The sequence below is a fragment of the Myodes glareolus genome, chromosome 12 (genome assembly GCF_982192425.1).
Source record: "Myodes glareolus chromosome 12, mMyoGla1.1, whole genome shotgun sequence".
NCBI classification, from domain to species: Eukaryota; Metazoa; Chordata; class Mammalia; order Rodentia; family Cricetidae; genus Myodes; species Myodes glareolus.
Window position 1 is genome coordinate 80,083,768 of NC_142037.1, and position 23,949 is coordinate 80,107,716.

Genomic DNA, 23,949 nt, shown 5'->3' on the forward strand with positions numbered 1-23,949 from the left:
TTATACATTGTTTACATTTTGAGGTCATTGTTGTCATTTGCTTTACAGTTTATAGATTGTTTAATATTCCATTATGAAGTCTTAGTCTTTAAACTTTATAGGTATTAAGTATTATAGGTTTATAGTCATCCATGTTTGTCATATTTTTATATGTTTATAGTTAGACTAATCAGGTTCTTTAGATACATAGAGATTATATTCTATATAGCTAGATAATCTTCAGCCACTTCAAAGAGCTATAGAATATGGCATTTAAATAACTTAGGGTTCTGTTGAAGTGAGACATGATTGCTCCTGGCAGCACCGATCTATTCCTGAGAGAATGTTGAGCACTGAAAACACTCCACTTGGAGCTTGTTTTCTTCTTGGCAAAACTGACCTTTGGGCAAGGATCTGCCCATACCTCGTCCACTGACAAAATGCAGGACCATAGACAGGACATGCAGGATACAAGAAAAAAGACCGCCAAACCTTGCCAAGACCGGGTAAGACAGTTCTGAAAATATTCCTGCCTCCGAAGATGGTCTGTCAGTTACTCTAGGCCTTAGCCAGAGTCAGTTGCTCCAATGTTGCAAATGAGACTGGGTGATTGCCCAGGTAGTCAGTTGTCTCTGTCATTTATTGCACATTTTGGAAGTTGATTGAGTGTACTTCCTGTCTACTCTAGTAATTTTTCTTAAAGATTTATTTATTTATTTACTATGTATAGTGTTCTGTCTGCATGTTTGCCTGCAGATCAGAAGAAGGTGCCAGATCTCATTACAGATGCTTATGAGTCACCATGTGGTTGCTTGTAACATGAGGGCCAGCCTGTTTGTTGGAGTTTCTGTCCCGCCGGGTACCCCACAGCTGGCAAGCCCCAAAGAAAATCACACACAGGACTCCATAAGATTATAAACTGATTGGACCATTAGCTCAGGCTTCTTGTTAACTCTTATAGCTTATATTAACCCATTATTCTCATCTATGTTAGCCACGTGGCTCAGTACCTTTTCCAGCTCGGCAGCTCACATGTTGCTTCTTCAGTGATCTGGGCAGGAATGGTGGAGGGAGCTTCCTGTTTCCCAGAATTCTCCTGTTCTCATCGCCCCGCCTCTACTTCCTGTCTGGTTGACCCACCTATACTTCCTGCCTGGCTAATCAGCATTTTATTAAAATACATGATTCATAGGATACAGACAATTCTCCTACACTACTTCCCCCTCGTTTTTTTAAAAAAAAAAAAAACAAAGGAAAATATCCATAGTCCATTTGTGGGGAATGTGAGTGTAGTATTCCAGGCTACTTCCTGCTGATTGGGGGGCGCTGATAATCTTATGGGGACCTAAAGAAAATTATCATCAAGTCCTGACTGGAGTATCCTGTGAGTTTTGATCACTGCAGGCAGCAATCCTGAATCTGTTTTGGATGTAGAACTCTGTTTCCAGGCCATCTGTTCCTATCGGAGATTTCTCAGGTGGTCTTCCTTGATTGAACCTGATTTTTCTTAATTCAGAATGAATCCACAGCCTCTCATTTTCTGTGGAAACAAAAGCAAAATCTCTTCTCCAAAGTAACATACCTTTTGACTTCAGTTTTGAAGCCAAGGTATTTTCAAAATACCTATCTTGGGTTAGTTCAGCAGCATGTATAAACAAATACCTTTTAGCAGCTATTGCTCCTTCCTCAGCATTCAAACTGTTGAACTCTAGTGTCCAATCTGAGAAGGAGTCGCCCCCAGAGACCACCTCATACACCACAGCCGATGCAAAAGCATGAGGATTTTATTAATTCTGTCATGACAGGGTCCCTCAGCATTCGGGAAGCCGAGAGACCCTGACTAGCTGGTACAGTCTACTTTTAAAGGAGAAGGCCCCATAGAAACAAAAGGGGTTGTTCCTTGACCATTATGATTGACTTGTTCAAAAAGGGCTAATACCAATAATTGGCTGGAGAGCTATTGTCAGATCAGATGAGGTAAGAGGTCATTTTGACCCTGTTTCCCAGGGGACTGAGTCAAAACATACATGTATGGGTAATTGTTCAGGAACTGAGTATGTGCATGTGTAGCTGTTAGGTTCTTGGTTCCCAGGGGAGGAGGGGAAGCACTAAGGCATGAAGGCTGAGAGGGTTCAGAAATGGCTTCAGAATTCTCTTAACATCTTACAAAACAATTTCAAGAGAGAATAATAGCATACACTATCAAGATTCTCTGTGTATTTTCCATCTTTATGCAGCTTTATTTTAATCTCTATTCCTTTTATTTTTACTTTTACTTTTTGAGACAGGTTCTCTGTATATCTTTGTCCTGGAATAACTCTGCAGACCAGGCTGTCCTTGAACTCTCAGGGATATACTTGCCTCTGCCTCCCAAATGCTGGGATAAAGCTGTGTGCTATCATACCTTGAACTCACAGAGATCTGTCTGTCTGTCTCTGCCTCCCAGGCATTGGGATTAAAGGTGTGTGCTACCACACCTTGAACTCACAGAGGTCAATCTACCTCTGCCCCTTGAACTCACAGAGGTCAATCTACCTCTGCTTCCCAGGCATTGGGATTAAAGGTGTCTACCACCACAACCTACTTCTCTATTTCTTTCTTTTTTATTTTTAATGACTTTAACCTTTAGCCTGCATATACTTTCAACACACTGTAAACCATTTAGAGGTTTTCTTCCTCTTTGAGTTTCTCTTTACTGTATATTGCGACGCGCTTCCTGACCAGCAGGAATGAACGCCACGAAAACGAGATTCCTTCCCTATCACGTCTTTATTTGGAGCACTTGATTGAGGAAAATTGGGGGAAGGGAAGAGAGAGTGCAGGGACGAGAGAAAGCTTAGAGAGAGCTTAGAGAGAGCTTAGAGAGAGGAAGATGAGAGAGCGCAGGGATGAGAGAAAGATTAGCCAGAGAGGAAGCAGAGCCCAGAGGCAGCTGCTTTTCTAGGGTGAAAGGCTCAAATGCTGATTGGTTGATGCCATTCTGCTAGGGCCCAAGGCCACAGGACAGGTCAGGGAACCACATCTCTGAAATGCAAAACAAGGCTCCAAGCACACTGACCTGGAAGGCAGCATCAAAGGATTTGTATACCTCCAGGCTGTAGGACTGCTGGCACTATCTCGCCAAGGCGACATCCTGGCGGCTCCCTACAGTATATCTCTCTTTTTCTAACCACATGAGCCTTTAATTTACTAAGCAACATGGAGAGCCGTGGCTTTGACAGCTAGATTCAGCCCATTCCCTAGCTTTCCAACCTCATGGCGGAGGTACCGCTGGAGCCATTTTTCTTGCCACAACTCTGTGGCGCTTCAAGGTCCCTGCCAGCAAGCAAGCTGTGGCATTCTGCTTACAGAATGAAACACTCAAGTGCTTCAGAGTGCCTACCTGAAAGAGTCAGAGTTTGCCCTGGCAGGTCGACCCAGAAAGTTGGCATTTTAAAACAGCGCAGCTTTTTTCCTGCTGCGGCTGAAAACCGAAAAGCATGCATTCAGTTTTTCATCAACACTGTTTAAGTGTTTCGTGGCAGGACCTCTTAATGAGCTGCAAGGTTTTGCAGCTAAAGCTGAGTCAGGAAGCCTCTCTTAAATGAGAGTGCTTACTTGCCTCTAGTAAGCAGAGCAGAACCGAGAAATTGCTGCTACCAAGAAAAATGCTTTACTCTATTCTTTCCCAAGCTTTCTCAGACTTTCTGTAGATGCAGTTATCTATGTTAGGTGCCATCTGTAACATGAGGGCCAGCTTGTTGGGGTTTCTGTCCCGCCCGGTACCCTACAGCTAGCAAGTCCCAAAGAAAGTCACACAAAGTCTAGATTAGGTTATAAACTGATTGGCCCATTAGGTTAGTCTTATTAATCAATTCTTACATCTTACAATAACCCACAATTCTTGTCTGTGTTAGCCATGTGGTGGCTCAGTTCCTTTTCCAGTGGGGCAGCTCACATCTTTCCTCCCCGGTGGTGGCAGAAGTGGTGGTGTCGCAGAATACAGACAATTCTTCCACACCAGTTGCTGGGATTGAACTCAGGACCTCTGAAAGAACAACCCATGCTCTTAACCTCTGAGCTATTTCTCCAGCCCTACTCAAGTAATATTATTTCCCTTCTCAGGTCTTCAATGGGGTTGATGACTAGATAGTTGTAGTTATTTTCCTCTCATGACTAGGCTAAGTTATTTCTAATATAAGACTTAGACTCCTTAGGATAGGATAATTATTGAAATATTTAGCATGTATTTCTTGTTTGATACTGTTTATGCTGGTTGTAATTCTAATTTTTATACCTGATATTTGTTCTGATTGCATATAGTTTTGTATTAGGCTTAGAACTCTTTTATTTAAACAAAACGGGGAGTTGCTGTGGGAACTCCTTCAGCCAGTAGCCTTTAAGATACCAGGCCATTTGGGCATGGCCTCTTATACTATAAATGCCGCCCTAAAGCAGACACGACATGCTTGCTCTCTCTCCCAGCTTCTGGATTCAGTTCCGGTTCCTGATTCATACAGAGGACTGTGATCTGTGAGTCTACCCCTAAATAAATAACCCTTTATTATACTCAATTCTGAGCTAGTGTGGGATTATTTTATAGTGTCCACCATCAATAGCCACTGTAAAATATGCTATAAAATCTACCGCAAAAATGATTTTTTTCTCCTTCACTCTCATTCTCTTTCAAGATAGCCTCATCACTATTTGCGTTTGAAGCCGTATTCTTTAAATAGCAATTTTATTATGGAAAGATTCAAGCTTACGATTGTCAGTATTTGAAGAGGCCTGTTTGCCATATTTATCACTTCTTGCTTTGTGTCCCACCACTCTTATTTGGTGTTGCCCGCTCCCCCCCACACCTCCGGTGAGACTCCTTTATTAGTCAACAGCCCTCAGTTTCCCTAGGTCTCCCTCCTTCCTTATGGTAGCCTTTCAACTCAATTCCTCCTCTTTGCAGATCTACCTTTTAATTCTGTATTTTGTGGGACCATGCTCTTCTTGTTTCCCTTCTACATTTGGGTCGTCTTGCTATCTCCACGTCTTTTGCTGTCCCGATGCTTTCGCCTAGGTATTCCCCTGCCCCCGTTTTTGCTTGGTTCTCTTTACACCTTATCTTTAGGTGATCTCATTCACTCCTGATTTTAAAACTCCTCTTTTTTCTTTTTTAACTCCAAATGCAGACATTCAACCACTTGTTTTATATCTCTGATGTCTAAGAAGCATTTCTAGCATAACATGGCTAAAAAGTAACTCTTAATTTTCATTTTTCTTCTCTTACCTAAACCAAATGCTAGCCAATGATAACATCTAGTTACCTGAACCACTGTAGGCATTGTTCCTGATTTGTTCAAAGGTCCTAATCCCCATCTAACCTACCTATTATCGTCTTGCTCTGTGTGAAATCTACAGTTTAGCTTGCTTCTGTCTCCATCTCTGCAGTATCTCCATTTTCCATCTTGGTTTGGCATAATAATCTCCTGATCACATCTAACCTCTAAGATGTTTGTAACATGAGGGCTGGCTTGTTGGGGTATCTGTCCTGCCCAGTACCCCAACGAGCCAGCAAGTCCCAAGGAAAATCACACAAAGTCTACATTAGGTTATAAACTGATTGGTCCATTAGGTCAGGTTACTTGTTAGTTCTTATGACTTATCTTAACCCATTATTCTGATCTATGTTAGCCATACAGCTCCGTACCTTTTTCAGCTGGGCAGGTTACATGCTGCCTCTTCAGTGGTCTGCACAGGAATGGCAGAGGAAGTTTCTGCTTCCCAGAATTCTCCTGTTCTCATTGCATCACCTCTACTTACTGTCTGGTTTTCCCGCCTATACTTCCTGCCTGGCCAATCAGCGTTTTATTAAAATATGATTGACAGAATACAGACAATTCTCCCACACCAGATGTTTGCCAATGAACAGTCCAATAAGATAAATTCTCTGCTTCAAACCCTCTGGTGGCTTCCTGTTTCCACAGAGTAAGATTAAAACTGCTTCTGAGAGCCCAAAAGTTAAGTGACTGACAAGGTAGTCCCTGACTTAACAGGGTTCAGTTGCACATGGTTTTTGTCTTTGAGGGAGAAAAATAGCACATTCTGAGTGTTGACTTTCTGTTTCAATACTAGCTGTAGGCATGATATTTTTGTGGTGCAGCAGGGGCCATGCAGTGAGCTGTAGCTTCCATTTGACCTCACCCCCCTCTCCTCCTCCTCCTTCTTATACTGGGTTGCTACATTGTGGTTTTCAGTAAGGTCCACATATGGATTGCATCCTTCACTTCCCGTCCTTTGAACTTACTATGGGCTTATCACGGTGTGCCCTCACTCTTAAGTAGAAGAGCATTCTGTCCACCTCCCACACTATATCCCGCCATGGTTCAAGTTTATTATATTGTTACCCAATAACTTTAAAACATACTGTCTCATTTCAGAGTTTTTGTACTTTATATTTCCTTTGTCCAGCTCCTAAAGCAATGTCTCGCCCAGTCCTGCAGCCATTCAGTCCCAAAGGAACACACAGAGGTTTTATATTAATTATAAACTGTTTGGCCTATTGGTCAGGCTTATTGTTAACTAACTCTTACAACTTACATTAATCCATAATTCTTGTCTATGTTTAGTCATGTGGTTTGGTATCTTTTCTCAGTAAAGCATTCTCATCTTGTTCCCTCTGTGTCTGGTTGGTGACTGCATCTGCTTTTCCTTTTCCCAGAATTCTCCTAGTTTGGTTGCCCTGCCAATACTTCCTATTTGGCTACTGGCCAATCAGCATTTTATTAAACCAATATGAGTGACAAATCTTTATAGTGTACGAGACCTTTATCCCACAGCAAAGGGACTGTACTTATTTCTGTCTAAAGTCATGTTACTTTGTTATGGTTTGAACACGAAATGTCAGTCACCATGCTTTAAGCACTCATCTCTTGCTAGTAGTGCTGTTTGGGGTGGGGGTTGTGGAGCCTCTGGTAATGTAGGTTGTGGGCCTAGCAGGCTAATGCAGGCTACACATCCAGTTTTGCTTCTGCTCCTGTCTCTGCCTAGATTCAACATGGACCGAGGACAGGATTCCATTGGCTCCCATTACTACAACTGCCATACTTTCCCTGTCGTGATGAACTGATGTTGACTGAGTTTTCTGTCCTGTTCGGTTTCCACAATCATTAAGTCCCAAAGAAAACACACAGAGGTCTACATTAGTTATAAACTGATTGGCCTAGTGGCTCAGGCTTCTTATTAACTCTTATAGCTATATTAGCCCATTATTCTTGTCTATGTTAGCCATGTGGCTTGGTATCTTTTTAGGTGGGGCAGTCACATCTTGCTTCTTCTGTGGCTGGGACAGGACTGCAGAGGAATGAGCTTTCCTCTTCCCAGAATTTTTCTGTTCTCCTTGACCCCCCTCTACTTCCTGTCTGGTTGTCCTGCCTGTACTTCCTGCCTGGCTACTGGCCAATCAGCGTTTATTTAAAATATAATTGATAGAATACAGACCACTGTCCCACACCACACTGAGATCCTCTACAACTGTGAGCTGAAACCAATCCACCCTTCCTTCTTTGGCAGGTCACAGCCACAGAGAATCTATAGACACTTTTTGTAAAATGATCCTTTTCAAGGGATACTTTGTGTATGGTAGTTCTGCTACTACAGGACTGTTGAATGTTTAGAGTTTCTTAGCACTGAAGACCCTTGCTATTCTTAGTCTGTAACCTACACATATTTTTCTAAAAAGAATTTCTCTCTCATTAGGACTTTTTTTCAGTTCTTTTTCCTTAAGGCCAGATTCACAAGCAACATCCAGGGATAATACACAGGTTTTTTTTTTTTCCTTCAAAATATATCAAAATTTTGTTGGTTGCCTCATTTGTGTGGTACGCTTACTTGAGGCCAATAAGATCATCTCCCACCTTTTTACTTTACCTTGTGGGGTATATGTGTATCTGTATCTCTGTGCATCTCAAACAAACCTCAACAAAACCTTAAAGTTTCTGTATGATTTTGCTCTTGTTAGAACAGAGTAGCATTTGCAGAACATTAGTCCCAGTAGCTTTTACCTGCTTCATAAAACCTCCAACTCTTGAGGTTTCAGGATCCCGCTTCATTTACAGATCAGGATAACATATAACAGCTGTTTGGAATCTAAACCTTGTGCTTTTCAGCGCTCCCTTCCCCGCAGCTCCTCAGGAGCTCATTGCTGCCAACCATGAACTGTTTCTTTTACATTCTGTTTCTTTGCAAATGTGATAGAGAGTAACCTTTGCCTTTTCCATCCTTTACAGTGTATCTTCAAATCTGTTACGTCCCAAACCCTGGGACAAATTACTAAGATGCCTATTTAACATATCAAGGAGGACTTAGAGCCTGGTTCTTCCCGCACAGCTTAGTCCCTACCTGGTAGAGTCTGTGGCTTGGCATATCCCGCCCTCTACCCTGAAAATGCCCAGAGGTAACATTTTGGTTACCACTCCCTCCATTCCCACTTTTAACCTTTTGTCCTCTTGGCTGCTGCACCCAGTTCCCCTCTCTTCCCTCTCCTCATATGGCTCAGTCTGGTCATGTTCACTCTGGACTCACCCAGATGTCTCTGCCTCTGTGTGCTCCCCTTCATCTACAATAAATTTTCTCCTCCACTACAGCTAGGAGCAGTCATACCCTTCCTTTTTATTTCTTTTTTTAAAAAAGATTTATTTATTTATTATGTATACAACATTCCTTCCATGTATGCTTGCATGCCAGAAGAGGGCACCAGATCTCATTATAGATGGCTGTGAGCCACCATGTGGTTGCTGGGAATTGAACTCAGGACCTCTGGAAGAGCAGTCAGTGCTCTTAACCATTGAGCCATCTCTCCAGCCCTTTATTTCTTTTTTTCATTAAAAATTCACCATAATTCTTAAAGCACGAAGTAACACTAAGGTATCAAAATCACAGGACGACAAACCAGCATTCTGTAACTCTGTCTAAAGCACAGCTGGGGTATAGCATGTGTTCAAAACAGAAGAAACGGCCATGATCAAAACCTAACTGAATAATTTGAACTCGATCTTGGCCAAGCTCTTATCTCTTTGAATGAAACAGGCACAGTAAAGATATCCAGAGAGCGGCTCCCGTGGGTGAAAAGTTTACTTCCAACTGCAAGGCTGCTTCTTGGGAAAGTAGAGGGCAAATACTGAAGACTGAGGAAGACACGGGATGTGGTTCTACAGCGAAGCATTTCAAGGACTCGCCGATACATAATTGGCCTAGGGCAGCTTGTAGCCTGGAAACTTGGAAGCCTTCTGCAGCTTGCCAACTTCCACCAAAATAAGGTGATTCTGATTCTGAAAGCTTCCATTAGAGTGGATAGGAAGGGACTTTAAGAGTGACGCCCAGACCAACTGTGAGGCTTGCTGGAATGTCTCTAGCATCTTCCACTGGAACAACTCCAGTGCTTTGATCCTCCCTCCCCCGCCCCCATCCCCCCCCAAGCAATCCTCTTCCCACGGTCGGCATCTAGACCGCTTCCAGCATTATTCCCTCAGGGGCTTCAAGAGAGTTGCTACCTGCTGAGGGGGACATTAGCGTAAGACTGTGGTCTACCAGCACTCAAGGTCCTCCATGCCAGCTCTCAGGCTCCCTTCCTCCCCGGTACCCGATCTCCTGTCCCCTCCCTCGCCGCCTTCAGCTTCTCGGCGACGTCCCCGGACTTCCTGGACCGTGCCGTCCTGGCCGGCGGGCCCGCGGCCGCCGCTCCCCCCCCCCCCCCCCCCCACGCTCTCCGGGCGGACCCGGGACGCTCCCGGCGTCGCTCCGCCAACCCCGCCGCGAGGCCGTCCCCCAGCGTTCCGGCGGGCTGCGCATGCGGCCTCCCCAGCCGCTTCCTCCCCGGCCCCGGGCTGACGGTTTGGAGCCCGCTGACAGCTCCACGACCGGCGGACGCCACCTCGTCTTGTGCTTCCACGTTACCCTATCGGGGACGGGGCGGGGCGTCGGCGTCCGCAGCCAATGGGCGCCAACCACGACCCAGGCGAGCCGGGGCGCCCCGCGACTAGGAGGGAGGCGATTGGACGGCGGCGGTGGCGGCGCTCGGGGGCGTGGCGTCTTCGGGCCCCGCCCCCCACCATTTCCGCCGCTGGGCGCCAGCCGCCGCCAAGGCCGGGCCGAGGGACTGAGTGAGCGGACGCACGGCGGGCGCTTGGCTGCGGGCTGTGCGCCGCGCGGGCTGCTGGGCCGCGCACCTTCCTGCTGCTCGGCCTCGGCGCCCTTGGACATGGTGGCCCCCGGCTCTCTGAGCAGCCGGCTGGGCGCGGTGTTCCCGTTCCTGTTGGTCCTGGTGGACCTGCAGTACGAAGGTGAGTCCCGCCCTGCCCCGGGCCGAGCTCCGGGTCCCCGGGACGGGCGGGAGCGGCGCTCGGGGTGGTGGACGCGGGGCTGGGCGCCGGGCGGGCGGGCGGAGCCGGCGGAGGCCGGGCCCGAGCCGAGGACAGGGCGACCGGCGGGCCGCGAGGCTGGGACGGCGGCCTGGGGCGCCCGCGGGGAGGGATAACGGCGGCCGGCACGGGACGGGTGCAGGTCGGACGGAGCGGGGAGACGGCTAGTCCCAGGAGTCAGCACCCCGCGTCGGGTGCGTGACTTAGGCTGCCGCCTGGAGAAACCCATGCTGGGCTTGCTGCTCCCAAGTTGCGGGGCTCGGTGCTGTGGTTTTGCAGTTCCCAGCATGGCGTCATTCAACTTTTTTTTTTTCTTTTAATTGCTGGTGCTACTTTTTCTAGTTCTCCGGGCAGGGGGTTGGGGTGGGAGAATCTCCTTAGAAAGATAGGGAGCTCTTACATATCACCCTGGCCTCCAGACTGGAATGTTGGCTACTCCCAGCATATTAGCAAAACAGGAGGCCTGTCCCAGCTCGGGTGTAAGCGGGGAGGACTTAGGCATTGAAGTCCCGAATGCCCATTGAACAATGCTTCCCTGCTTGGTTACTGTGCTGTAGTGACTTATCTGTCCTGGCCTCTGGTCCTGTACTCATGTTCGGAATGGGGGAGGGGGAAGGGGATAGTTGTCAAGGAAAGTAAACAGCTGACTGTTCCATGGGGGGTGGGGATTGAGGAACTGGATTTGGGACTAGTTGATGGTGAAATCCTCAGGAAAGTGTGGCGTTCTTTCTTTGTGAAAAAGTCATACTATTCTGTTGTTACATCTCCACTAAAGGTAGGGTAATTTTGTTTGTTTTGGCTCTCCGATGTCCATATGTTCTTTGAACCTTAAGTCAGATTTTGTACTGTGAATAGTACTGAGACCAGTCATTGACATTGGAACCAACCTCAGACTGGAGGGGACTGGAATTTGTAGACCTGGACCGCTTTAATATATAGGTCATATATTCTGATTCTTTGGAATTTTCTAATTCTTTCCATCAGTGTTAATCATGCTCAGTTATCGTTAATGAATTATTTTGGATACTTAAGAGACTGTTGTTTATGTTGTGTTTAGTGTCTATTTTTTCAGATATAGAAGTGCTTATTTTGGTTTGCTTTACCTTTTCAGCAGTTTGTAGATCAGTCACCTCTTTCAAATTATTATTTTCTGTATGATTCTTAAGACATTCAGCGCTCCATTCCTCACTGTGGTATTTCTGTAGGAAAGCACCAATGGCACCTCTCAGGGGAAGCCGGAGGGCTGCCTTTTCAGGAGCCTCAGCAGGTGAGGGAGGGAAGAGAGCCGCTTTGTAAGCCCCTCCTCTTCTTGGAACTAATGGCAGTTTATCTTGGAGCCATGCGTGATTGCTTGCTGGTCTTCAGAAGACTGGAGCTGGGTTCCCAGCACCTGATCAGGCTGTTCACAGTCATAATTCCAGGAGTATACACACACACACACACACACACAGAGAGCGTAAATAACCCTTTATCTTCATAAACTTTTATCTTCATTATGAACTGGACACAGGGAAATTATTAGTAGCCTCATTTCCAGTCATTTCAGAGTTGTGGCAGGTAAGAAAAATAAGCATTTTAAGTTACCAATAGAAAGTGACAGAAAGGTGATTTCCTGGCAGGTTCAGTACAATGGTTTTTTCCAGGTGTGCCAGCCCTTGCTTGTGATCTCAGCACTCAAGAGGCTGAGGCAGGAGGATTGTCATGAGTTTAAGACCAGCCCGAGTTATATCATGAGTTCTAGGCCAGTCTGAGCTACAGTGTGATACTTTGTCTTTAAAAATAGAAAAGAAAACATGCTCTCTCTCCCAAAAGGTGGTCCTCCAGCTGTATATCAGAATGGCATGTGGGGGACTTTGAAGTTCTAGGCACAGTTAGAGAACTTTGTCTTGATGGAACCTGGAAATTTGTATTTCTACAAGGATCCCAGATGACCACATTTTGAGAGCCTCTTAAATTAGAGGTCTGCTATTTATTAGACCCTAAAGTAGCAAATCATTAGCTTACGTTTTCTAGAATAAGTTAGCTGTGCCTGGTTTTGAGAGAGGCATATAGGTCAGGTGCCATGCTCTACTTTAGGCTTGGAGAGAGGACAGGGAGTGTGAAGCCCAGGGTCATACTATAGGAAATATCATTAGTGATTAGCCTGATTACTTTTGTTTTTTTTTCTGACTTAAAAATACCCTTTTAAAGTAGGCTTTTCTGTTATAATCCACAGAAGGAAAGCACATGGCGTGAACTGAACAGCTGATTCTCAGCGTTTTCTTTCTCAGAGCCTTCAAAACAATCTAGAACATTATAAAATAGAACCTTTGAGTAGAAAGAAAATTTTAGGGACTAGAGAGATGTCTCAGTGCTTAAGAGTGCAGAGGGTGGGACTTCAGCGCCCATCATTACAACGGATTGTAACTCCCAACTCCACGGATGAGGTGCTGAAGCACACTGTCTCTTACACACAGAGATACAAATACAGTAGAGAAACAGAAGATGTTAGTATTCACTTTAGCATTCTCGCGTTACAAATAAGATTATTTAAATTTGTTGCTAGTGGCTTATTTAGTGACTTGAGTGTGAATACAGAATGAAAAACACATTTTTTGTTGCCATAGTTTTATCTTTTCTTGACATGTTTCAGGAACCCATTTTTAAATTCCACTGAATTACGCTGATTAATCCATAAATTTTGGCCATTTGGGAGAGATTCGAAAAATCTATTCAAAGCAAAGGTTGTGATACATTTTGCTTAAACTGATAAATTAAGAGTATATTTTACCTTTTGTAGGATCTCTGTGATGCTAGGTAAATATGAAGAGAATTTTAAGAATGATTTTAAAGCAGTTTCTATAATCAGATGGTCAGCTCCCTAAGATTATTTTGAATTATTTAGCAAGCTAGATATGAAGTTAGAGTGTCTGAGTTAAGCTCGCCAGCTCGCCTTGCTGAGCTGCCTGGACAGTAGCTGCTCCCATGCTGTCTGGACAGGGCTGTTCTGAGATGGGCTTCCCTAGAGCAAGTGACTGATTTTTCTCATGGAAAGTTAATCGTGGTTAAGTTTAGTTTCTGCTATCATGATCTTTTAATTAATTGATTGGTTGATTGATTTGTGTGTGTGTGTTTTATTTTTATTTGTTTTTGTGCTTTCTTTTGTTTGACAGCCTCACTCTGTAGCCCTGGCTAGTCTAGATGGACTCTGGAGTTTGATATGTAGATCAGGATGGGCCCAGCCTGTGGTGATTCTTGTACCTCTGCCTTCTGAGTGTGTGTGTGTGTGTGTGTGTGTGTGTGTGTGTGTGTGTGTGTGTGTGTGTTTACGAGCATGCCCCCATCACACCTGCCTTCTTTTGATTCATTCATCAGCAACTTAACTGTGTTTCCATAGAAATGTCCCAGGGAGACCCAGTCACCTGCCCTTTAAAACGGAAACATTTATTTCAACCAAAAGTTTATTTTTCTTTCTGTATCTTTAGAAACTTGCTCTTTTAAAAATAGATAAATCTTAGTTTGTTGCTTGGAGTTTTGGAATATAAAAGACTTGTGTCAACAAGGGTATGCTCTATGGCACTGTGATGAGGTATATATATGGTATAACATTAACGGGCTACCTTAGAGTTCACAGAAGAGGGAACTAAGACGCCCATTGGGAAGTAGCAATATCTCTTTTTCTATTTTATTTTCTTCAAGCTAAATAGTTCCTCACTGCGACCATGTGATTACACTTGATTACAAATCTTAAATTTCTCTGCTCTTGTGTTTTTGGCTTTTCTTACCTGGGAGATCCCAAAATCCATTAAATTCAAGCTTGACTGTCTTTCTTGTTGTACCTAAGAGCTAAATGCAGATGGAGAAGAATAACTGTTTGTTAATTTACTGTTGGTCTCACTGTAGGCATGCAGTCTCAATTTCAACTGCACACTCAATACTGCTAATATTCTTATAATTCTTTACTATGTCTGCTCTTGAAAACTGAATCATTTTCAGTTCTTTCCCATAAATAACCAAGTCCGGTTTAAATTCCCTTTCTCTTTCTCCCTTTATTCTTTACAACAGAACCGGGGAGGGAAGAGTTGGGTCTGTGCTGGCATGTGTGTGGAGGCCAGAGGAGAACTTCCAGGAGCTGGTTCTCTTCTCGCATGTGGTGTGTGGGCTCCAGCGATCAAGTTCAACTCTCCCACACTTGGTGGTAAAGCTTTACCTACTGAGTCGGCCTGAAGACCCTGCTTGCCTCATTCCCTTAGATCCCGTCTTAGTTGAGGACTGCTTTCTCTTCTTTCGACAGCACAGTGCCCTAGCTTACCAGCCTGAGCGTTTCAGCTTGATTGTAATTTTCTTTATGAGAAGTCCTAGGTCACTTGATAACCTGTGTTGGTCTTTAAAACTCAAAGTTTTTCAAGCTGGTTATGAACTTGATGTGTTTCCCAGGCAGGATTCAAAGTCAGTGTCTGTCTTAGCTTCTCTGCTGTTGGGATTACATGTGAAAAGGACCATCTTGGGTCCTCACACCGAAGACAGGCTGGGTGCTGTGACTTCACATGGCAAAAGGCAAAAGGCAAAAGGACCAGCTTGTTCCCTTTTAAAAGGCACCAGTACATGTCTGACACCACAGACTAGTAACTTACTTCCCAACCGTTGTATTATCACCACAGTGGATAAGTTTCCACAAGTGGATTTCGGGATATTCAGAGCCAGTTGTTCTCTCCCTTGCCACCACCCCCTTCCCTCCTCTGGATCCCCCATCAGCCCTTCCCCTCCCCTGGATCCCCCATCAGCCCTTCCCCTCCCCTGGATCCCCCATCAGCCCTTCCCCTCCCCTGGATCCCCCATCAGCCCTTCCCCTCCCCTGGATCCCACATCACCCCTTCCCCTCCCCTGGATCCCCCATCAGCCCTTCCCCTCCCCTGGATCCCCCATCAGCCCTTCCCCTCCCCTGGATCCCCCATCAGCCCTTCCCCTCCCCTGGATCCCCCATCACCCCTTCCCCTCCCCTGGATCCCACATCACCCCTTCCCCTCCCCTGGATCCCCCATCACCCCTTCCCCTCCCCTGGGTCCCCCCATCACCTCTTCCCCTCCCCTGGGTCCCCCCATCACCCCTTCCTCTCCCCTGGATCCCCCATCACCCCTTCCCCTCCTCCGGATCCCCCATCACCCCTTCCCCTCCTCTGGATCCCCCCCATCATCCCTTCCCCTCCCCTGGATCCCCCATCACCCCTTCCCTCCCCTGGATCCCCCATCACCCCTTCCCTCCCTTGGATCACCTCCATCAGCCCTTCCCCTCCCCTGGATCCCCCATCAGCCCTTCCCCTCCCCTGGGTCCCTCCATCACCCCTTCCCTTCCCCTGGATCCCCCATCACCCCTTCCCCTCCTCTGGATCCCCCCATCACCCCTTCCCCTCCCCTGGGTCCCCCCATCACCCCTTCCCTTCCCCTGGGTCCCCCCATCACCTCTTCCCCTCCTCTGGATCCCCCCATCATCCCTTCCCCTCCCCTGGATCCCCCCATCATCCCTTCCCCTCCCCTGGATCCCCCATCACCCCTTCCCTCCCCTGGATCACCTCTATCACCCCTTCCCTCCCTTGGATCACCTCCATCATCCCTTCCCCTCCCCTGGATCACCCCCATCACCCCTTCCCCTCCCCTGGATCTCCCCCATCATCCCTTCCCCTCCCCTGGATCCCCCATCACCCCTTCCCTCCCCTGGATCCCCCATCACCCCTTCCCCTTCCCTGGATCCCCCATCACCCCTTCCCTCCCTTGGATCACCTCCATTATCCCTTCCCCTCCCCTGGATCACCCCCATCACCCCTTCCCCTCCCCTGGATCACCCCCTCCCCTCCCCTGGATCACCCCCATCACCCCTTCCCCTCCTCTGGATCCCCCTCCCCTGGATCCCCCCATCACCCCTTCCCTCCCTTGGATCACCTCCATTATCCCTTCCCCTCCCCTGGATCACCCCCATCACCCCTTCCCCTCCTCTGGATCCCCCCTCCCCTGGATCCCCCCATCACCCCTTCCCTCCCTTGGATCACCTCCATTATCCCTTCCCCTCCCCTGGATCCCCCCATCACCCCTTCCCCTCCCTTGGATCACCCCCATTACCCCTTCAGAGGACAGCTTTTGGGAATCAGTTGTTTGTTTGCAGGGATCAAACTTCGATAGCCGGTTTGTGGCTAGTGCCTTCTTCTCAAGTGAGCCATCTCATCAAAGATTTACAATTAGTCATCATTTTAAACAAAAATATTCCTTAGTTTACTTTGATGATTTTAAAACTATAAATAGTATATGAATATACTTTGCTGGAAAAAGTGATCAGTATAGCAAGATGGATTATCTTCTGAAAGAATAAATGAAGCCAGTATAGTGTATCTAACACTGTTCTTAGTTCATGGATCCACAGTCCTGATTCATAGCTGACTCCACTCTGTCTTCGCACTCAGCCAACATAAGCTCTTACAGACTTCAGCTAGACCTTCAGTCTCTTGCTAAAGCCCATTCTAGGGGCTTCCTTATGATTCACATAAAAACCCAAACTTCGCTCTGTACCTTACATTTCCATCTATCTTGTACATGTTCCCCGTCCTTCCCTCCTTTTCTGTGACCTCATCTAGTTTCCTTGAAGTTGGGCTTGCTCATGCCAGACTGGTTGCACTGGCTTGTGACCTGCGTGTGATTTTTGGCAGGTGTCATTTAGCACTTATTTTTGTTTTAACTCAAGCATTATTGACCCAGGGAGCCTCTTTGACTGTATGTACTGATTACTCCTTTCCTCAGGCATTTTGTCTCCTAGCATCAGATTGGCACTTAGGAAATCGTCTTGTTTATTTCTTGTTCTCTATTGTGTTCTTGCTGCTAGAGCTGAATTTAAATAGATGTTGCAACCTTTTGAATCTGTAAGATTATTAATTGTATTTATTTTAAACAATTTTTAAAATATTTGTGCTACTAGTTTTGTTTTATTTTCGTTCTTAGTTTTAGGCTGTTTAAGAACTTGCCATATGAGCTGGGCAGTGTTAGCACTCAACAGGCAGAGGCAGGAGGATAGCTCTGTGAGTTCAAGACCAGCCTGTTCTACAGAGTGAGCTCCTCCTGGATTGCCAAGGCTACACAGAGAAACCATGTCTCAAAAAAAGAAAAACATTATTTTATGAACTTCTTTGTGTTTCAGAATTCCTCATTACCAGTCTGCCTGGCTGTGTGGTCCTTTTTGTTTGTTTTATCAGAGTTTGGTGCACTCAGAAGTACCTGGAGTCCATCCCTAGTTCAATTCAGAGAGTGCATTTCAATGATGTTTCTCAAAGTCCACTAACTAAGGTTCCCTGGGCTTGCTGGAATATGAAACTCCTTACTCATGTATGTGTTCGGTAGCTGTGTATATGAAGTGCCACCTCTGCACCTCCCAGCCCTGGTTGTGTTCACCACATGAAGTCTGCCTTGGTTTGTTTTCTTTGTCACCGTGTCTGCTGTAGCTGTGTGCATCACCTTCAAATTAGATCTCTAGTCACATTGTTACTGCATATAGTCAACACTCACAGCTGATCTATCTCTAGTCACATTGTTACTGCATATAGTCATCACTTACAGCTGATCTGTTCCTGTAAGAAATATTGTTATGAACCTATATAAGTAGATATGTTGCCATAAATTGAGAAGATTCCCTGTACTTTTGGCACTTTTGAGGGTCAAATAGAGAACAGTGATGAGCGCTCCGATCTCTTTGCACAGATGAGCCGTGCCCGATTGCATATGTGCTCTCGAGAAGTAGGGGAGAACAGGACAGGGAAGCTGTTCAAGTAAGAGGCTGAGAAGAGCTGCGTGGTGGTGGTGGTGCATGCCTTTGATCCTAGACTCGGATCCCAGGTGGATCTCTGTGAGTTTGAGGCCAGCCTGGTCTACAGAGTGAGTTCCAGGACAGCCAAGGCTATGCAGTGAAATCGTGTCTTGACACCCCCCCCCCAAAAAAAAAAAAGTTGAGAAGAATCAATTTTAACTGCATTCAAACCTGTGTTCCCACTACAAATACTAGGGTCCAGTTATTTATTAATCTGTGCCAGGAGAGACCTGGTGAGGCTTGATGGGCCAGTGGATTTAACTGTAACTTTAGTTTTGCAAGTCTCACAATTTTCTGGCTGATTTTAGCTAAACCAGTGTTGTGACTGAGGCAGGGGCAGGTGATTATTGTTATGGACTAACTATATTCTCTCTCTATGTATGTATGTGTATATATATATAGTTATGGAATCTCCCAGGTTGACTTCAGTAGAGAATTAGCCCTGAGCTTGACATTCTTCTCAGAACACTTCATGCACTGCAAACACCCCATCCCTCCCTTATCACAGTCCCAGTCACCCTTTCTGCCCTTATGGCCAAGCATAGGAGACACTTGGCCTTGATTGGTAATGCTGCCACAGTCACCAGAGTGTAGCTGAATGAGTTGCAGGGCTTGAATGGATCACTAGCATTGTCACTTCCCCTGGCTCGCGGTCAGGGTTTGGGCAGACAGCTCAGAGCACTGTGGGTCTGTCCCGGACCAGTGTCCAGGCCAGTGTAACAGTTGGGGCCATTCAGGAAGCAGAGTACATAGTAGTTCTAAAGGGGTCGCTGCAGGCATGGCTCAGCTGCTCTAGTGCTTGGTGTAGAAGTTTGAGGACCTGAGCTTAGTGCCTCGCATTGAGAAGTGAAAAGAAAAGCCGGGCAGGATGATGTGTACTTCCGATCTCCACACTAGGGGTGCATAGACTGGTGGGTCTCTGGGGTTGGCACACTAGCCAGGTTGCCAAGCTTCAGGTTCAATAAGAGACCCTGTCTTAAAGAATAAGGTGGAGAGTAAGAGAGGAGGATACTTGATGTCGACCTGACCCCCTCCACAGCACAAATGCATGCATACATTTCACACCACATCAAAAGAGTTTGTAAAGGGTGAGCTTAGTGGAATCTTTCTTTTTTACATGGTGTGGCGGTAACTAAAGATGTGGGAAGAAGAGCGAGACAGGTCCAGGATTGAGAGGGGCTACCTGGGAAGAGGCTCTCTTCTCAGAACTCGGGTCCACACTTTGTTCACTACCTGGGAAGAGGCTCTCTCCTCAGAACTCGGGTCCACACTTTGTTCACTACCTGGGAAGAGGCTCTCTCAGAACTTGGGTTCACACTTTGTTCACTACCTAGGGAAGAGGCTCTCTCCTCAGAACTCAGGTTCACACTTTGTTCACTACCTGGGGAAGAGGCTCTCTCAGAACTCGGGTTCACACTTTGTTGAGCTGTGGTTGCAGCTCAGGTTTGCTGATGGTGAGACACTGAGACCAGAGCTGACTGAAGTTGATGGGAGAGCAGAAAGCAGTCACACCGGTTGTGGATTCCAGTGTTGATACTTTCTGCGTGGATATTTGGACAATTGTGAGTCGTGAAGTTACAGTGTGACTGTGCAGTGTCCTTGTTGGGAGGTTGCTGTGGGAGAATACTCCTGTACACTGTAAAGATTTGTCACTTTTATTAGTTTAATAAAATGCTGATTGTCTAATAGCCAGGCAGGAAGTATAGGTAGGGTGACCAGACTAAGAGAATTCTGGGAAGAGGAAAGGCAGAGTCAGTCACCAGCAAGATACAGAGGAAGCAAGATAAGACTGTCTCATTGAGAAAAGGTATCAAGCCATGTGGCCAAACATAGATAAAAATTATGGGTTAATTTAAGTTGTAAGAGCTAGTTAATAATAAGCCTGAGCTAGTAGGCCAAACCGTTTGTAATTAATATAGGCCTCTGTGTTTCTTTGGGATTGAACAGCTGTGGGACCAGGGGGACAGAAACTTCCATCTACAAATAACACCCAAACGTTTGGTAAGAATTTTCACATAAAGCCTGAGGAAACTTAAAAAAAAAGATTCTAGACAGACAAGAACAGAGTCAAGTGCAGCTTCTTGGTAACCGTCTTTTCTCCAGTAGGTAGCGGGAACCAGAAAAACAAAAGAGTACACCAGCAAACAGAACCAGGAGGCACCCGTCCTTCCTACAGTTCTCTCTAGCTCCTTTGTAGCAAACAACGTTGACTTCACTGTGAATGAGGAATGCCTGAACTCTCTGGTGCATTACTGTGTCAGGGTAACTGCTGAAGGAGGAATTTAGAGTAAAGAGACAGTTTATAGATAATTGGCCTACTTAGTCACATCATTCTACTTAAAATGTCTCTGGTTTCATGGAGTAAAATTCAAAGCAGGACATAACAAGGCTTTTAGTCTTTGGTTTTATATTGCTTTATTTTGTGGCTCTGCTACAGTTATCCAGGTCTCCTTGCCATTTCTGGAATGTATCTGGGTACCATGAACTTAAAGTCTTTGCGTTAGCTGCCACTACTTGGAAAGTCTCCTTTCCCTGCATGCATGATGGGCTTCTTACTTCCTCTAAGTTTTGCTCAGATGTTGGCTTTTCCATGCTCTTGGACCATTTGTTAGGTCTGTCTCTCGCTGTTGACACTTGACTTACTCCACAGTAATTTTTACCTGATTATACAAGCTACTGTTTGTAACGTCTGTCTCCTCTCACTGTAATGTCGGGTCCTTAGAGGATTCAAAGAGCAGGGCTCACTTATCCCAGTGACTAACCCAGTGTTTGTTGTGTTGTCATTCATTGTTCGGTGTCCTAGGATACCATAGCAGACTGATATTCATTAAGATTAGGGGTCTAGCTTAGGAAAGCCGTTCTTTAACAAACTATGTGGTGTGTGTCTGTGTTCATGTGTGTGCATGGACGTGTGAGCAGGTGCACATCCATATGCATGTGGAAGCTGGGTTAGTGTCAGGTCTCTTCCTTAACCATGCTTCTTCAGTTTTTATTTCCTGAGGCTGAGTCTCCCTAGATCTAGAGCCTTCAGTGTGGTTTGCTAGCTGGCCATCTTGCACTGAGGATCTCGTGTCTGTGCATTGGGCTGCTGTGCCCTGCCGGCGTTTTTGTGGTTGCTGGAGATCTGTGTTCTGGTCCTCAGGCTTACATAGCACACGGCCTATCAGCTGAGCCGTCTTCCCGGCTTTAATTGAGCAGTACTAATCAGTTGTTCAGAAGAACTTCACCAGTACTCTGATCTATTTTTCTTTTATTCTTTCAGCTGGATTTATTCCTTGGGTGGGTTAAATGGAGTATAGGTATATTCTATAAAATGAAACAGTGTGCTTTACTATGTCATTTTCAGTTTCCGTGACTTTTCTTATTGTAGTAGATGGCTGAAGCAGATAAATGGTATCTTTGACTATTTATTAGGGTTACAGTTGCTTCATGGGAAGTTAACTCATTATTCTGTTTTCCTTTTTAGGTGCTGAATGTGGAGTAAATGCAGATGTAGAGAAACATCTTGAACTGGGAAAGAAGTTACTTGCGGCTGGACAGCTAGCTGATGCTTTATCGCAATTTCATGCCGCAGTAGGTTGGTATCAAACCCCAACCACTCAGTTGCTCTCTTCGGATTGTTAGTCAGAGCTTCCATTTTGGATAACACTTAAAACATTATTACATGTTAAATAAACCGTTAAACATATTTTCAGGATTTTGGGTGAATTAGATTAGTGAACACAGAATACATGAATGCATGTGCATCTAACGGAAGAGGTATGAGTAGGCTGGAGGGAAGGCTCTGTGAAAGAGCGTGCACTGCACCTCCACAGGCCTAAGGTTGCTTCCCAGCCTCTGCCTGCTGACTGAAAACTTCTGATGCGTCTGGGCTCAAGCACCTATCCTCATATGCACATACCTCCACATAGACACACACATACACACACAGACACACATCCTATCCTCATACGCACATACCTCCACATCGACACACACATGCACACACAGACATCCTATCCTCATACGCACATAATCCACATAGACACACACATGCACACACAGACACACATCCTATCCTCATACACACATACCTCCACATAGACACACACATGCACACACAGACATCCTATCCTCATACGCACATAATCCACATAGACACACACATGCACACACACACATCCTATCCTCATACGCACATACCTCCACATCGACACACACATGCACACACAGACACACATCATATCCTCATACGCACATACCTCCACATCGACACACACACAGACACACGTGCATACATACTCTTTAGAAGCAAATCTATGAAAAACAGAGCTCCCTGAGGCTTAGCCATATATGTATAAAGAATAACTCAAGATTTTGTCATTCTGAGAAACTCCATTCTGCAGTGGGCAGTAGTAATTCCAGAGCCTTGTGGAGAGTCAGGAGCCGTTGAAAGCTCAGCTTTTAAGTGGAACTTTTTATCCAGCCCCTCAGAGCTCAGAACATAAGGAAGATGGCGGAAAGATCGTCAGAGGCGGAAGGGCATGAAAGTAGAGAGGGACTGTGGGGAGAGGAAGGAGACAGCAGGAGCTGGAAGTGACAGGAGCGAGTCTGTTGACTGGGGTAGCGTTCAGTGTATCCTTGTGAGAACATTCGTAATAAAAGTCACCATTATGTTTCATCAACATGTAATGAAAAACGAGATTCTTATGAAAACTTTGTCTAAGCAGACCTCACATCGTGTGCTGTGCTTTCCTTTGGCTGGGTGATGAATACAGCCATTGCTTTGGTGGTTTTTCCAGATTTGAGATTTTCTAGTTCATTGACTCTTCATTGTTGGTGAGATTCCAGCTGCCCCTTGTGATGTTTCTTTCAGATGACTTGTAGCCTTCTGTAACGTCATCTGTCGTTGTGATGTCTGTGAAAGAGATGCTAGAACACATGCTCCTGAGACGAATGCCACGTTCTCGTTCTCTCTCTGAGACAGAATCTCAATTTCCAGTCTTTGTTAGCTTAGTGCTCACGCAGTCATGACACAGCCTTGAGCTCCCAGGGCTGTCCCTGCCTCTGCCCTGTGAATGCTGGAATTAAACGTGGTCTGCAGCCATGCCCAGCTTAAAGCACCTTCCAAGAAGTTTCTGCCTAGACTTTAACCTAGGTCTTTTGACATTGACTTTTCTTAGGTACCCTTTTATTAATTTCTCACCTGGATTTGTGCAGAGTGGTTTAGTCAGCCCTGACAAGTTACGTAGTTTATTTTCAACAAAGTACAGTGTGTGGTAATGTGACAGGCCCTCATGGGCTCGGGCATGTGAACTCAGGCCCCCCTGTCTATGTGGCTTACTTGCTGAACCACCCAGCCTGCCATAATCGCTGTTTTTTAAGAAACTCTGTGCTTCATGTAGCAGCTTAAAAACTCAGAGGTTTTGAGCAAAACTGCTGCCCACTTTAGATGCCAGTCTGAAACTGCAGATCTACCAGGTATAAATCAAGGGTCCCATGGAGTTAGCTTGCTAGAGCGACTCTAGGCATCTTCTCTGGTTTAGGACAGAGGATCTTTCAGGGGGTGCAGATCCATATCCAAAGAGAGGAGGTGCACAGGGCCACGCTAAGGGGAAGCCTAGAACTGTGTTCTCTCTGGTGACCGAACCTCCAAGGACTGCCGCGTGCTGCACTGACCTAAGCACAGTGCCCTCGGCTGTGTCCCACACTCTTAGTTTTAATGCCATTCTTAGATTTATTATTGTTTTCACAGAGAGTCTGTATAGCTCTGCCTTGCCTT

The 23,949-nt window shown here is 45.8% G+C and overlaps 1 protein-coding gene across 1 annotated transcript in view; it reads left to right on the forward strand.

Moving 5' to 3' along the window:
• Positions 1–10,095: 10,095 nt before the first annotated feature.
• Positions 10,096–23,949, forward strand: part of Dnajc3 (DnaJ heat shock protein family (Hsp40) member C3) — a 32,396-nt gene continuing 18,542 nt past the window's right edge. The window contains exons 1-2 of the mRNA XM_085698188.2: positions 10,096–10,289; positions 21,655–21,765. Of these exons, the coding sequence (XP_085554314.2) occupies positions 10,208–10,289; positions 21,655–21,765 (193 nt within the window). The 5' untranslated portion in view covers positions 10,096–10,207. The remainder of the gene's footprint in view (positions 10,290–21,654; positions 21,766–23,949) is intronic.